This window comes from Bubalus bubalis, chromosome 17, assembly GCF_019923935.1.
Source record: "Bubalus bubalis isolate 160015118507 breed Murrah chromosome 17, NDDB_SH_1, whole genome shotgun sequence".
NCBI lineage: Eukaryota > Metazoa > Chordata > Mammalia > Artiodactyla > Bovidae > Bubalus > Bubalus bubalis.
In genome coordinates this window covers 14867368-14883278 of record NC_059173.1, presented here as the reverse complement: position 1 = coordinate 14883278, position 15911 = coordinate 14867368, and the positions used below count along the sequence as shown (strand labels likewise).

At 49.4% G+C, this 15911-nt stretch overlaps 1 protein-coding gene across 1 annotated transcript in view; it reads left to right on the top strand.

Moving 5' to 3' along the window:
- NOS1 (nitric oxide synthase 1) overlaps positions 1-15911 on the top strand; it is a 122958-nt gene that overhangs the window by 20090 nt on the left and 86957 nt on the right. Inside the window, exons 2-4 of the mRNA XM_044930142.2 lie at positions 8553-9874; positions 10107-10214; positions 10727-11883. Of these exons, the coding sequence (XP_044786077.2) occupies positions 11159-11883 (725 nt within the window). The 5' untranslated portion in view covers positions 8553-9874; positions 10107-10214; positions 10727-11158. The remainder of the gene's footprint in view (positions 1-8552; positions 9875-10106; positions 10215-10726; positions 11884-15911) is intronic.

Below are 15911 nucleotides of genomic sequence, written 5' to 3'. Positions count from 1 at the left end.
ACCATGTTTTTCCTCTTCATTCTACTCACTATACTTGTCATTAATCTTTCTCTCCACTCCCTGCTTCACTCCTGGCTTGGGAGATCCGAGGGTAGGAATGCTGTCTATCTTGTCTACCTTACATTTTCAGTGCCAAGCTTCTTGCTGGCCCAATTGAGATCTTCATAAGGGTTAGTGAAGGAATAGATGATGTGAATGGCAAAATAAAGGAAAGAAGAGAGGAAGGGAAGGAGCAAAAAGAAGTGGAAGAAGAAAAGAAAGTAAAAGAGGGTAAGGTTTATTGAGGGTAGGAAATATGTGCCATCTTCTTGTAATGATTCTTAAGAAATGTTTCAGAGACCACTGGTAATATATGTTTCCTTTAAAAAAAAATTTATAGCAGATCTTGGTTATGGCACTGGGGATCTTTAGTTGTGGCGTCTGAACCTTTAGTTGTGGAATTTGTTAATAGTTCCCTGACCAAGGATCGAACTGAGGCCCCCTGCATTGAAAGCATAGTCTTAGCCACTGGACCACCAGGGAAGTCCCAGTTTGTTTCTTTTTTATAGTAAGGAGGCTGTCCTCTTGGCCATGATTCTGTTCACCTATCTGGGCTGAAATACTTCATTTTCTTTGAGGTGTCATCTAAAGTGACTCTTAAAATAATGGAAGCACCATGCACTTTACGTGGACTATGCCATCAAATGTTTTCCATCCACTTATTCCATGTAACTTATTTCTCCTGCTTGACGGATGAGGAATCTGGGGCTAATATGTGGTGGAGGAGGGTCACAAACCCTTGTCTTTCCAACCCCACTGCAAATGCCTTCAACCCCTACTTGACAATGTCGGTGATGGGGTGTGTCTGCAAGGACAGGGGCAGAGGTACATCCTTGCAGACTTTGTGCCCTGAGGGGTCCACAGATGGAAGAATTTAAGACCCTAGCCCTAAACCCTGGAATTTTCAGTCTCTGTGATGGATATAGTGCTCTACAGCCGGCTGAACTTGTTCATAAAAATGAGCTTTGCAAAATGAAGATGGAATGAAGGTTTCATAATTCCCCAGATCTATACCAAAACAGGGCTGACAGCTGGGAAACTCCCTCCTGATGAGGGACTGGACCAGCGATCCCCACCCCCCCACCCCCCCTCTCCCCGGGTGCTGACTCATCACCAAGTCCCAGGGCCTGATTTCCTGGCTGTCTCTCGAGCGCCACATTCCGACACAGCAAATCCCGTTCTCTTGGTATTCCAAGAAAGGAGCCCGTGACGGGCTCCCATTCCATTGGCAAGCAGGACCAACCTGTGTGTCCACAGCACTGACCTGATCCTCCTGCACAAAGTACTTTAAGCAACATATGTCCATTGGATGCTCCAGACAGCCAGTAGAATAACATCTGCTTGCATTTTAATAATTAGTAAAGAAGTGAGGCGGGGGAGGATCCATTTACTGAGCACTTACCATTCTGTATGGCGCATTGTAAGAACTCGGAAAATACTCATTATTGTCTCATGCCATCCTCACACACACACACCCTGAGGAGATGCTATTATCACTCCCATTTTATAGATGCAAAACCGTGACTCAGAGAGGTTAAGTAACTTGCTGACCATCACAAAGCCACATGGAGGAGCTAGGGTTCAAATACAAAATAATCTGACTTCAATTTAAGTTTTTTAAAAAAGTATATTTTCTAAAATATTTCTGATTTTCTAAATGTTTTGTTTTTCCAGATTTAAGGAAACCTTTTTCTATTTTCTCTTAAGCTATCTCTGATTTACAGCAATTTGATAAAACGTATCTTTGGGAAAATGATGAAACATTTTTATTTTTTCCCTACCTGATCCCCCCACCCCAGAATTCAGAGACTGAGTATTCTTATTTTCATAACAATATAGTTATTTTTCTAAGTTCACTAACAATCTTTTTGTTCATTGGAGTTTAGATTTGTCCTTTTATTAAAGCTGATACAAAAGCATAGTAAAAAAATAAACAATATGAAAGAATATATAATAAAAGTGAACTTCCTCCTCCCACCTAACCTTTTGCCTCCCGGTCTCCTTTCCCAGCAGCCACCTGTGACCAACATCTTGAGTGTTTTTCCAGAGATACTGAGTACATCTCCAAGCTTACATGGAAGTATAGACGAATACATGCAATGGGTCTACAAATATATTTATGTATTGGTGTTCTCTACCTAGCTTTTTAATTTAACTATGTCTTAAGGATCATTCCCCATTGGCCCTTTATTATTTATTATTATTATTGGCTGTGCCACACAACATGTGGGATCCTAGTTCCCCAACCAGGGATTGAACCAACACCCCCTGAATTGGAAGCTGGGAGGCTTAACCACTGGATGGCCAGGGAAGTGCCCCCTTATTGGTCCTTATAGATCTAATCTCCCCGTATTTAATGCCTGCGCTGTATTCCATTGCATGGATGTGCCATAGTTTATGTAGAAGTTCCCTATTAATGGATACTCAGATTTTCTAGTCTCTTGATATTCTGAACAACCCTGTGTGTGTGTGTGTGTGTGTGTGTGTGTGTGTGTGTGTGTGGTCTGTGTGTGTAAGGATGTTCCTTCCAGTTTATCCTAAGAATTGAATTGCCAGGCCAAATATCCATGTGTTTTCAATTTTGGTGTAGATACTGTCAATCTGCTGTACAAAGAGGCTATACAAGGCACGATAGATGAGAGTGTAAATTTCTCAAAGCCTTGCATCAGAGTGTTCTGTCAAACTCTAAACAGTCTTCATCCTCATGCTCCTGACTCTAAACAGTGCTCCTTCCTGCCCCGATGATCTGTGAGCATTAGATCTGAGACGATCAGGAACAAACTGTAGCCTTGAAACTGGGGAATTATGTGACTGGGGAGACCCCCCTTGGCACCAGGGTGTTTGTGTCTCTGGGATCCCCAAGACACAGAACGCCAACCTACCCCTACCCGCTGCCAGCAACTTGCAGAGGTTGGAGGATTTGTAGCTATGACTTGCCAGCGTGGGAGAAAGCATGTCATTTTGATCCCTGGGGGGTGTTCTCTCTGGGGAAAGACTGCAAATTAGCAGTTCAGGAGATGTAAGGAAGTTGGTTGGTTGCTGTATTTTGTGGTTTGGTGTTGTGTTTTGGTTTTTTTTTAAGAGCACAGTTGGGTTACAGTTTTGGTCTTTTGTTTGTGTTGGGGGTGGCATTATCCTGTTTTGCTTTTCAAGACATGGTGGGCTTGGGATTTGTTTTTAAATGAGATTGGAGGGACATGGGAACCAGAGTTGTGACTCCTTTAGAGATTTTGTGGGTGCTTGAAGTGAAAACAGCCAGTTTACAGGCTGTGTCGTTTTCTTTAATATTTAATGGTATACACATTTAGATGATTTTAAAGTAATAATTTGTTGTTGTTTTTCAGTTGCTAAGTTGTCTTTGTGACCCCATGGACTGTAGCACACCAGGCTTCCCTGTCTTTCACTATTTCCCGAAGTTTGCTAAACTTCATGTCCATTGAGTCGGTGATGCTCTCCAACCATCTCACCCTCTGTCGTCCCCTTCTGCTCCTGCCCTCAATCTTTCCCAGCATCAGGGTCTTTTCCAGTGAGTCAGCTCTTCGCATCACGTGGCCAAAGTATTGGAGCTTCAGCATTAGTCCTTCTAATGAATATTCAGGGTTGATTTTCTTTAGGATTGACTGGTTTGATCTCCTTGCTGTCCAAGGGACTCTCAAGAGTCTTCTCCAGCACCACAATTCAAGAGCATCAATTCTTTGGCCCTCATTCTTCTTTATGGTCCACCTCTCACATCTGTACATGACTACTAGAAAAACCATAGCTTTGACTATATGGACCTTTGTCAGCAAAGTGTCTTTGGTTTTTAATATACTGTCTAGGTTTGTCATAGCATTTCTTCCAAGGAACAAGCATCATTTCATGGCTGTGTGACCATCAGCAGTGATTTTGGAGCCTGAGAAAATAAAATCTGTCAAGGTAGTCAGTGCAAAGTCTGTCTCCCTCCTACTAGTGATGACCAGAATTCCATCTAAGATGTAGCCAGTGACACCCATTCCTTCCAGAACATTCTCTCCACTTACATGTACAGAATATATGCTTCTGCACCATTCTTTTTTCACCTAGCGGTATATCTTGGAGCTCATATCCCACCTGTAAAAAGAGATCTGCCTCACTTTTTAAATGAAACATTTGTTGCACAGGTGGGTTAGATTTAAAATGACATTCAGGCAGCAAGCTGTTGGGTTCTGGACAACCAGCCCAGGTGACACCCTACTGTCTCTCTTTACATGGTTTGAGGTGGGTTTTCTTTCTCCCCCAACTCTTGCTATCCAGTGGTCAACCTTAAAAAATGGCGAGATGTTTCCTTTTACCCTCTATGTCATTTTCTGACTTCTTTAGAAAGCAGAATTATCTTCTTCCTGCCTAGGTTATCAGTAGATGCTTGAGGGGACCTAAGGGGCAGTGGGGTGCAGGGAGGCCCTCTGGTCCAGGCACCATGAGGGTCAGACTCTAGACCTCCACTACCCAACGGCAATACAATGTGAGCACATATCTGATTTTTTAACTGTACAGTAGTTGCATATAAAAGCATCAAAAACAACAGTTGAAATTATTTTTTCATAATAACTATGCTTAATCCAGTATACCCAAAGCATTATCCTTTCAACATGTGGTCAATATTGCGAAATTATTGAGCTATTTGACATTCTTTTTTTTCCTCCTAGTCTTTGAGACACCATGTAGATTTCACCCTTAGGTCACATCTCCAGGAACCAGTCACAATTTAGGGGTTCAATGGCCGCATGTGGCTGGTGGCTGCCCTATTGGACAGACAGCTCTTGACACCCCAACTGTGGCTGATCCATGTTGAATGAGTACCCTCCTCCCTTCTCCAGGCCTCTGTTTCCTTATTTTTGAGTGTGGGAGTTGGACAGTCTTTTGGATTTTAATGGCTCTTCATCATCCTCTTGTCCGTGGACTTCCAGTGCTAAAAATGAAACAAATAGGCAGCTTAATCTCAACCTCTGTAAAATGGAGACCATTGAATGTGATGAGTCAGGGTGAGAATGAAAAGTATGGCAGCCATTGAGAGTGTGTTGGGGGGAGGCGTCGTCTTAGGGGATCGTCTTTAGGGTTAGGTGTGTACCCAGCACCCGCTCGCTTAGAGCCAGGGCAGTCTTCCAGTTTGCTTCTCTGAACCCCAATCACCTTGTCTTTCTGTAATTGTTGTTGTTTAGTCGCTCAGTCATGTCTGACTCTTGTGACCCCAAAGACTGTAGCCTACAAGACTCCTCTGTCTACGGGATGTCCAAGGCAAGAATACTGGAATGGCTTGCCATTTCCTTCTCCAGGGGAATCTTCCTAACCCAGGGATTGAACCTGCATCTCCTGCTTCACTGGCAGATTTTTTTCCTGCTGAGCCAGCTGGGAAGCCTGTCTTTCTGTTAAATGGGGATAAAAACGACATGTGCTTTACATGGTCACTGTCAGGATGAAATAAGACACCCGTGTGGAGGACTCAGCGCTGTGCTTGCATGCGTGCTCAGTCGCTTCAGTCGTGTCCGACTCTTTGCGTCCCTATGAACTGTAGCCCACCAGGCTCCTCTGTCCGTGGGATTCTCCAGGCAAGAATACTGGAGTGGGTTGCCATGCCCTCCTCCAGGGGATCTTCCTGACCCAGGAAGTGAACCCATGTCTCTTATGTCTCCTGCACTGGCAGGCTAAACTCTCCATCCCTGGGAACTGCTCCCATCACCATCCTGGATGCAGACGTGGGCCCAGGATGGGGCGGGGGTGGCGTGCCCAAGGTCACACAGTGAGATGGTAGTAGCAGACGCTGGCCTATTTTGGCTCCCTCCTTCTCCCTGGCAGTCGTCCTCGAAAGTCAGGCGTGAATTTCCTCCACAGCAAGGTACTCCCGAAACCACTGAACTACTCCAATGAGGCCTGGGTCCAAGTATTGTTTCCATGGTATATGCCGTGGTGTGCACGCACATGTGCCGTGTTTAAAATCACAGCTCCAAGAGTTGGAGGCTGGGTTGGCAGGATACCCAGCACCCGTCTCCCTGTATTCAGTGCCTCATACCATGAGTTGCGTGAGATTTCTCTATGCTTTCAAGCATCGGCCCCCTCCTGGCACATGACCTGCCTTTGGAGAGGCTGCCACAGAGTAGCAAGTGCCCTGAGTCAAGGGCCAGGAAGCCGGAACCATTACATGTTACACGACAATGGTAAGAAGCCATTTCTTCTGAGCATTCATTCTGTGACATTACTGAAACCCATGCACTTAACTCTTTTATTCAGTCCTCCCAGTTACCCAGGATGTGAAGAATTACTTAAGGAGCCCATTTTACACATACAGAAACTGAGGTTCCGAGAAAATAAAGAACTCACCCAGAAACACACAGATAGAGCCAGAAAGGGCCTTAAAAATCTTCCCTGTGGCAAAAGGGTGGCCAGCCATCCTGGAGCCCCAGGTTTGAGGAGACACTGTGGATACTGGACATTCACAAAGCAGGACAGACGCGTCTCCATCTAGCATCTTAGTATATTCTTTGCAGATGTCAAACCTGATCCTGGTCAGGATGAGGGTGAAGATGTGTTTGGGGAGGGAAAAGAGGGATATTATTAAGGGGTGGGGGGTTGTCATTAAGATTAGGATTGACCCTGATGAAGGTTCAGAATCCACTTGCTTAGACCTAGAGTTGTTTACCCCCACCTGTCCCTCAGTAGACACTGAGTATCGTTGCCTCTTTGAAGCCCTGCCTCTTTCCATTCCTTCTAAAGATCAAATTGTCTTTCTAGGGCCAAGGTCTAAAAAACAGCACTTCAATTTCCCAATTCCCATCCAGCCAGCAGCCCCACCCCCGCCCCCCCTCCCTGCCGCCAATTTAGAAAGCAGCTGAGAAAGAGGGAGGAGAAGCTAGGAGTGACCAGGGAGATCTGCGGGTTTGCCTTGTTTCTTTTTTCTTAAGCCAAGTCCCAGCTCTGTCCTTTGGTAAATTGTGTTTTTCTTATTATTTTTTATTGAAGGATAATTGCTGTACAGAATTTTATTGTTTTCTGTCAAACCTCAACATGAATCAGTCATAGATATGCATATATCCCCTCTCTTTTGAACCTCCCTCCCATCTCCCTCCCCACCCCACTCCTCTAGGTTGATACAGGGCCCCTGTTTGAGTTTCCTGAGCCATATAGCAAATTCCCATTGGCTATCTATTTTACATATGGTAATGTGAGTTTCCATGTTACTCTCTCCATGCACCCCACCCTCTCCTCCCCTCTCCCCATGTCCATAAGTCTATTCTCTATGTCTGTTTCTCCATTGTTGCCCTGTAAATAAATTCTTCAGTACCATTTTTCTAGATTCCATATATATGCGTTAGAATATGGTATATATCTTTCTCTTTCTGACTCACTTCACTCTGTATAATAGGTTCTAGGTTCATCCACCTCATTAGAACTCACTCAAATGAGTTCCTTTTTATGGCTGAGTAATATTCACTTTTGCTTTTCATTTTCATGCATTGGAGAAGGAAATGGCAACCCACTCCAGTGTTCTTGCCTGGAGAATCCCAGGGACAGGGGAACCTGGTGGGCTGCCGTCTATGGGGTCACACAGAGTCGGACATGACTGAAGTGACTTAGCAGCAGCAGCAGCAATATTCCATGTCACTCAATTGTGTCCAACTTGTTTGTGACCCCATGGACTATAGCTCACCAGGCTCCTCTGTCCATGGAATTTTGCAGGCAAGAATACTGGCGTGGGTTGCCATTTCCTCCTCCAGGGGATCTTCCCGACCCAAGGATCAAACCCACGTCTCCTGCATCTCCTGCATTGGCGGGCGGATTCTTTACCACTGAGCCACCTGGGAAGCCACTGTGTATATGCACCACAACTTCTTTATCCATTCTTCTGTCAGTGGACATCTAGGTTGCTTCCATGTCCCAACTATTGTAAATAGTGCTGCAGGGAACAATGGGATACATTTGTCTCTTTCAATTTTGGTTCCCTCAGGGTATGTGCTTAGGAGTGGGATTGCTGGGTCATATGGTGGTTTTAGTCCTAGTTTTTTAAGGACTCTCCATACTGTTTTCCATAGTGGCTTTATCAATTTACATTCCCACGAACAGTGCAAGAGCATTCCCTTTTCTCCACACCCTCTCCAGCATTTATTTTTTAATGCAGTGTTTTTTTTAATGCAATGCCTCAACTAGTTATTTCTCTTAATAATTTTATTTGTTTATTTTTGGCTGTGTTGGGTCTTGGTTGCTGTGAGGGCTTTTCTCTAGTTGCGAGGAGTGGGGGCCACTCTCTAGTTGCGATGCGTGGGCTTCTCATTGCGGTGGTTCTCTTGCTGCAGAGCACGGGGGTTCTAGGGCAAGCAGGCTTCCATAACAGTGGCACGTGGGCTCAGTAGCTGCAGTTCCCAGGCTCTAGACAGACTCAGGAGTTGTGGTGCACGGGCTTAGTTGTTCTACAGCACATGGGGTCTTCCCAGATCAGGGATTGAATCCATGTCATCTGCATTGGCAGGTGGATTCTTTACCACTGAGTCCCTTTTCTTTACCAGGAAAGTCCCTTTGGTAAGTTCTGGCTGAAGCCAGTATGGGGTAGAAGCAAGCTGGGGGCCCCCACCTCCCGAAGAGCTCACCTTCAAGTACCTTCTTGAATTAAAGAATGGAGCCCAGTGCCAAACTAGAACACTCAAGAGATCTGGAGGTCCCAGCTGTCTCTGCCTTCAACTAAACAGTGAGCATCCTGGGTTTGGTACCCAGAAGAAATGGGTACCATGAGAGCTCCGGGAGAGTTAAGGAAACCAGAGCCCAGGGTGGGGGTGGGTAGGGAGGTGGACCAATCCACCCCAGTGAGGAAAGACATAGCAGTTCGGGCTGGTTTTCTCTGCAAGCCAGAAGGCCGGCAGCAAGATGCCGAAAGACACTCAGCCTGTCAACACACGGGCCACACAGGCTCACACACACAGCAGAGAAATGACACAGCAGGAGGGTGATGCATGAATACACAGACACACACACACACACACACACACACACACACACACAGCGACGCCAGATGGAGAAAGCAGCCCAGGCTGGGTCTGGGTATTCATGACTCCCTCACCCACACAGAGGGGCTGGCAGAGTTACATAACGCAAGCTGCAAAAGGGAGAGGCTGAACTTGCTAACCACTGCCCTCCCTTGAGGGGATCTGGGAGGTAGTGCCTCTTTCTCGGGGTGCAGGGAGAGTCATCCTCACCCACTCCCTGCTTTCAGAGGCGGCAGGAGTTTATCGGCTGCCTCAGCCCTGGGGTGACCCCGGAAACCCGCTAAAAGGGAAACAAGGGAGTGTTGCTTTGTCAGTAGCGGTGGATAAGGGCTCCCTCCTTGGGTGAAGGAGTTTTGAGGATGCTGATGGCAAGGGGTGCCAGGGCAGAGAGGAAACTGAGGCTGGAGCTGGGGGTAGGAAAAGAGATGAAGGGATTTTCTGCTACCTCCCACCCCGCCCCACTCCACCCATAACCCACAGGTCACCTGCCCCAACCCAGACATAAGATGTGCTTCCATGCTGCTCATTGGGCCCATGCCATGGATGCACACACCTCACCTGGGCTACAGCATCTTCAGGTGGCCTCCATGTGGTCCTTTGATACTCCAGCCGCTTCTCTGAGTCTGGCGAAGCTGGTGGGAGTCGCAAAAGTCACTGGATTATAAATTGTTAAAAAACTAGAGTATTTAAAATCTCAGACTCAAGAATGGAGCAGATCTGAGTTCAAATCCTCCCCCCACCATCCTTATCCACCTGACCTTGGACAAGTCACTGGACCTTCCCAAGTTGCAGTCTTCTCGTCTGTTGAAGAGTTAACTGTGAAGATCAAAGGAGGAAAAAAATACACAGTAAGAACATATGCATTCAATGAGTGTCCACCGTCTTTTGGGCTTTTTCTTGTTCCACAAATATTCGTTGTGCACCAGTTCTGTGTTTATCTAACCCTAGGGGGACAGAGTCCACACCTCCTAATGTTTCTCTGTTAGGATTTCAGACAGTCTGTGATACACAAATGCCCTCCAGCGTTTGACGAGGACCTGTGTCTTTGGTATTTATTATACCAATTTTGGCTTATCACAGGATGGAGTGTGGCCAAGTCTGTCCTTTTGAATCTGAAATAAGTGAATCATTACAAAAATGACGGTCCTAAAGTCCAGCTGACCTCACTCATCCGTGGTTCTGTAGAAGGTGACATCATTTCCTATTGATGGGTTTGTGATGGGGGCTTTGGGAGTGGTGGGAATGGAGAGCCCCACACCCCGTGATCCTTGTCGGCCAAGCTCCTGAACTGAGGATGGAAAAATGTTGCAAAAAGCAGAGAGGTAAAGGCTGCATGACAGGGTAGGAATGCTGACTTCTTCTGGTGAAAAAAAGATGGGAGGTCCTAGGGTTCTTGCCATTTGATTTCTGGGGCTGACTCCTCAGTGGTTTTCCCAAGGAGCCCCCCGGTCTCACAGGGCTTTGATCATGGAAATGAAACCAGGCAATATGCAGCCACCTGCGAGTGTGCCCCCCTGGAGGAAGAAGAATTTTGTGTCTAGGTTGTCTTCAGAACTCCAGAGCATCTTATGGCTAGAGTTCTCAGTTGGCTGTGTTTCCCATGTTAGTTTTAAAAGTGGTCTTGGGCATCCCACATCCCTCTCTCTTTTTATTTTTTTAATCCTTTTCCTCCCCTCCCTTGTTCCTTCTCTTGACCTCAGGAAGACCCGGATCGGATCTGCCTCTGGCGGGCTGACGATGCCCAGTGGATAGTCCATGCTAGCATGCGTCACCCCTAGGCACAGCCACCAGACACGTCTCCTCCGGGATCCGCCTGACCTGCGGCATAGGGACTCATCCCACTGCTTCCCCTGACGTCTGCCTGATCAACCATCACTTCCTTAGAGACCGAGGAAGGAGGCAGACGCAGGAAATCATGCCACCGACGGCCCAACAGCAATGAGCGAGTGACGCTGAGTTGACGTCAGAGGCACAGAAGACCAGCACGAGAGCAGCTCCCCGTCCCGGCTGCAGCCCCGCAGCACCAGCCCCCGGCTCCTCCTCCCGGCGCGGCCTGAAGCCCAGCCGCTCCTGGGGACCTGACCTTGGCCAGACCCGTTTTGAGGTCTGTGGACCCTTGGACACTATACACCATGGAGAGCCATATGTTCAGCGTTCAGCAGATCCAACCCAATGTCATTTCTGTCCGCCTCTTCAAGCGCAAAGTTGGGGGCCTGGGGTTCCTGGTGAAGGAGAGGGTGAGCAAGCCACCCGTGATCATCTCTGACCTGATCCGAGGGGGCGCCGCGGAGCAGAGCGGACTCATCCAGGCTGGGGACATCATTCTCGCCGTCAATGGCCAGCCCTTGGTGGACCTGAGCTACGACAGCGCCCTGGAGGTGCTCAGGGGGATTGCCTCCGAGACCCACGTGGTGCTCATCCTCAGGGGCCCCGAGGGCTTCTCCACGCACCTGGAGACCACCTTCACCGGGGACGGGACCCCCAAGACCATCCGGGTGACCCGGCCCCTGGGTCCCCCCACAGCAGCCGTTGACCTGTCCCACCAAGCGTCAGCCAGCAGAGAGCAGATGCTGGTGGTGGACGGGGCCACAGGACCCGGCAATGGGCCCCAGCATGCGCCAGACCCGGGGCAGGAAGCCGGCTCCCTCGCCCATGCCAACGGCCTGGCTGCCAGGCCCCCAGGCCAGGACCCAGCCAAGAAAAGTACTGGGGTCGCCCTCCAGGGCAGCGGGGAGAACAATAAACTGCTCAAAGAGATAGAGCCTGTCCTGAACCTTCTTACCAGTGGGGGCAAAGCGATCAATGGAGGGGGACCTGCCAAGACAGAGACCAAGGACGTGGAAATCCAGGTGGACAGGTAAGCTGCAGGGGTGCCTGTGTGTGTGCACATGTGTTGTACGCGAGCGTGTGTGGCAGCTCAGTCTCACAGCCCGGGAGCCAAGCTGAGTGTCTCAGGCATCCGAGCACACGTACACCCGCTCAACCCCCCTTGCCTCTTGCCCTGGAAATTGCCATTGTGGAATGGAATGGACATAATGTCTAGTGCGTATCTCTTGCCATGAAACCCAGAGCTCATAATCATTGTAGCTGAGGCCCCATCTTCCAGCACCCCCACAAGGTGGGTATTTTTGCAATCTACATTTCAAGAGTGAGAAGACTAAGGCTCAGATGGTGGGGCCTTCCCTGAGGTCACTGCATGAGGAGAGGCACCTGGGCGTGGCCGACCTGGGTGTGGATGATGCTGAGAATCTGGGGAAAGAGAGGAAGAGCTGAGTGCTGGGCGAGCCTCAGCCCAAACTGGCTTTCTCCTGGGGGCAGCCCATCCAGGGCAAGAAAACTTCTAACGAGAGAAACTGGAGACAAAGTAGAGAATTAGTCCCCATTCCCCAAAACTCTGGCATTGCTCCAATTACACGGAAGCTGAGGCCAGCAGTTGAAGAACAGGGCACCAAAGACTTCCCTGGGGTCCAGTGGTTAGGGCCCCATGCTTCCCCTGAAGGGACCACAGCTTCAATGCCTGGTCAGGGAACTAAGATCCCACATGCCGAGTGGTGTGGCCAAAAATTTTTTAAAAAATTAGAACTGGGTACCAGCCCCTCTGTATTTGCCGGATTGGCATTTTCTGACCCTCTAGGGGCTGCACAGTTGGTGAGGAGCAGATGGGCCAGGTGGTGGGGAAATAGGAGACCCAGGAGATACGAGTTCAATCTTGGGTTGGAAAGATCCCCTGGAGTAGGAAAATGGCAACCCACTCCAGTATCCCTGCCTGAAAAATCCCATGGATAGAGGAGCCTGGCAGGCTGTAGTCCAAAAGATCGCAAAGAGTTGGTCACAACTGAGTGACTGAAAGAACACACACATGGAGAGGGGCAGGTTTTCTCTCTGCCTTCTTCCACTCCCCTCTAAGGTCCAGCACGGACACTACAGCCCACAGTGTTACTAGGCAGATCCTGGGAGACACAGACGGAGGCTCAGGCCTGAGGTCCCCAGAAATCCAGGCCGAGCTTTCCCAGTCCTCTTCTCAAGGACCCCTGAGAGTCCCAAGGGCATTTAGAGGTCACTGGGAAATCCTGTGGGGTCCTGAATTGACTAGCTCCCAGGCCCCTGCGTGTATTCATATAGGAAGTGTTCACAGAGGACCTACTCTGTGCAGGTACTCTTCTGGGCCCTGGGATGGAGCAATGAATGGACAAGTCCTCTGGCTTTGGGGGAGTGACTGAAATAGACAAACCCCCTGACTTGGGGAGCTTGCAGTGCAGTGGGAAAGCCAAAGAAGCGAGAGGTTAACGCTGTAAACCATTAGTCATACGCACTGAGGAGATAAATAGAGCGGGGAAGGGCCAGGAAGTGTTGGGGAGGGTAACATTGCGGATGGGAAGCTGGCAGGCCACACTAGGAAGGCAACAGGGGAGGACCCAGAGGAAGGGTCAGGGGAGGCTCACAGCTGCAAGGGGGAGGGGCATCCAGGCAGAGGCAGTGGCAGGTGCCAAGGTCCTGAAGTGCACTTGTGCCTGCATGGGACCCAGTCCTGGCAGGGCAGCCCCCAGACCGCCCACTGTGCACCCCCCAGTCTGTGGAAGCCCACCCTGGCCACCATTGCATCCTGGGGCTTTTCCAGCATCTCATGCCTGGCCAAAAACTGAGCCAATGCTGGCAAGACCCCCAAGGAGGAAAGTGGAGGCTCTGTCGGAAGGCCTGGGCAGAGGGCGACAGAGGGCACCTCCTGCCCACCCAGCTCCTCCCTCCCACCCACTCTTCCTCTCTCCTGCGAGCTCCCCACAGACACCCTGGAATCTGCCACACCCTGGGTCCCATCTCCATGAGAGACAGAGAGTCTTAGGCCACATACACAGGGCGTGGTGTGACCCTCTTGGTGGGACAGATGATTGGGGGCCCCCAGTGGCCTAATGTCCATTTCCAGAGGTGGAGGCCAGGATCACGTCCTCAGGGTTCTCCCGGTGGCAGTGACCTGGCACCTCATTCTCCCACAACCAGCACAGGAGCCCCCCGCGGGCTAGAACCCACTTCTCAGGGGTCCCCACTGTGACATACTGGGTGGAGATGGAGGGTGTAGCCGTGAGGTAGTTTCTGGGCAGCCAATAGGCACTCCCAAGTCTCACCCCGTGGGCTTGAATTCTAAGGCAGCTAGAGACTCCAGAATCAATCACTGGCCTTCTTTTCTAGACGGCATCAGAAGTGCCCATCCTCTGAGGCTCCTGGGCATGGCTTCTCCCCACCCCAATCCTTTACGTGCCCCGCCCATCCTCAGCACCGCCTCTTGCAGAAGCAGGAATGAGTCCATGAATAGGACCATCTCACCTTGCATACCAGTGGAACCCCTGGGTCTAATGTCCCGTATACTTGGTTCTGATTCTCAGCTAGGCGTGGAGTGTGAGCCTCAGAACCCCGAGGGCTCTGTTTCAGCCCCACCCCGGCCCAGGAGTCTGATTCTCCGGTTATGATGTAGAGAAGTCCCTTCTATAGTTGGGAGCTGCACACCCTATCCAAGGAGCAAATAATAGCAAATACCCTCTCCTAGCCTGCAGTCCAGGACATAAAGGCTGCAGACAGGACCCCAGGCTGGGATGAGGTCCTTGAGTCCCATGAACTTTAATGGGAGCCCACTTGGTAGCCAGGCCCCAAGGGGCCTCTCCAAACACTGTCTCGGGTAAGCAGCCTTTGTGTCCCCAAGAATGAGGGCAAGATAGATCTGTCTGCCCTGGGGCGCTGCTCCCACAGACCCATTTCCCACCTCAGGAGGTGACATCTGAGTTCTCAGCCACCCTCATCCATCAGGGTCCTCCCACCAGGGACCCCACATCACCTGCAGTGTGATTGACCACAAGCAGCCGAAAAAACTGCTTTGGTGGAGACATGTTTTGGGAGAAAGTGACCCAGGGCAAGTATATGGCTCCACGAAACCCACTGAGATGAATGGTTCTAAGGATGAGTAATACCGTAATAGCATGTGTTCCCCCCGGCTCCATGGCTGGATGCACAGCTCTCCCCCTGCACTCTGTTTTTTTAACAAATATTTTGAAATGCCCCCTTCACTAACCAGAAGCTCCTTCATGGAGCATGTAGCCTAGCCACACTTTACATTTTTTAAATCAGTGTGATGCCCTAACGATAGAATAAAGGCTATAGAGCATAAAAGTCATTTATACTAAAAGAGCCTATAATTTAACATATCTGTGCACAGGCACGGCTCCACCAGAGTGTCACATGTTGGCACCTAAAGATAGAATCGCTGCAAACACGATGCAGATTGACACAGGTGTGTTGTGTTGGCAACTCAGACACCACCTGCCGCACAGCGTCGCCTTGGTGATGCGATTTTCCCAAATGGTGAATGATTCCTGGTAAAACGATGTCCTGTCTTTGATTCCCCAATAGTTGCAAGTTCAGTAGAATTTAAAGCCGAATTTATACATAAACCCATATTGAGACTTCGGCTGAGAAATTGAAGCATGTTTCGTGTTTTTGTGTTCACTCTAAGCAGATGTCCAAAGTCTGCGAGGCAGGCAGGACCCTTCCTCCTCGAGTGGCACTGCCATTTATGTTGCCAGGGTGTCCCTCACCCCTGACATCACCTCCCTCCCACTGTGATGTCAGAAGCATCGGCCATCATCGTAACAACTACAAAAGCGACCCCCCTCAGATTGCAAAGCTGTTTGCTCACAGCTAAAATAAGTGTCTCGTTACGAATCAGTGTCCCAAGTCAGGAAACGCAACCCCAGAGGCAGCATGTCGTTCAGAGCCCGTCTCGGGGCTGCTGGCCTGGGAATGTTCAAGCCCCACAGCACACACGGCTGCCTGGAAACAACTCATCCCCCCAGGCCCCTCTCCATCCAGGCTGCTTTTGGGGGTGGGGTCAGACCAGCA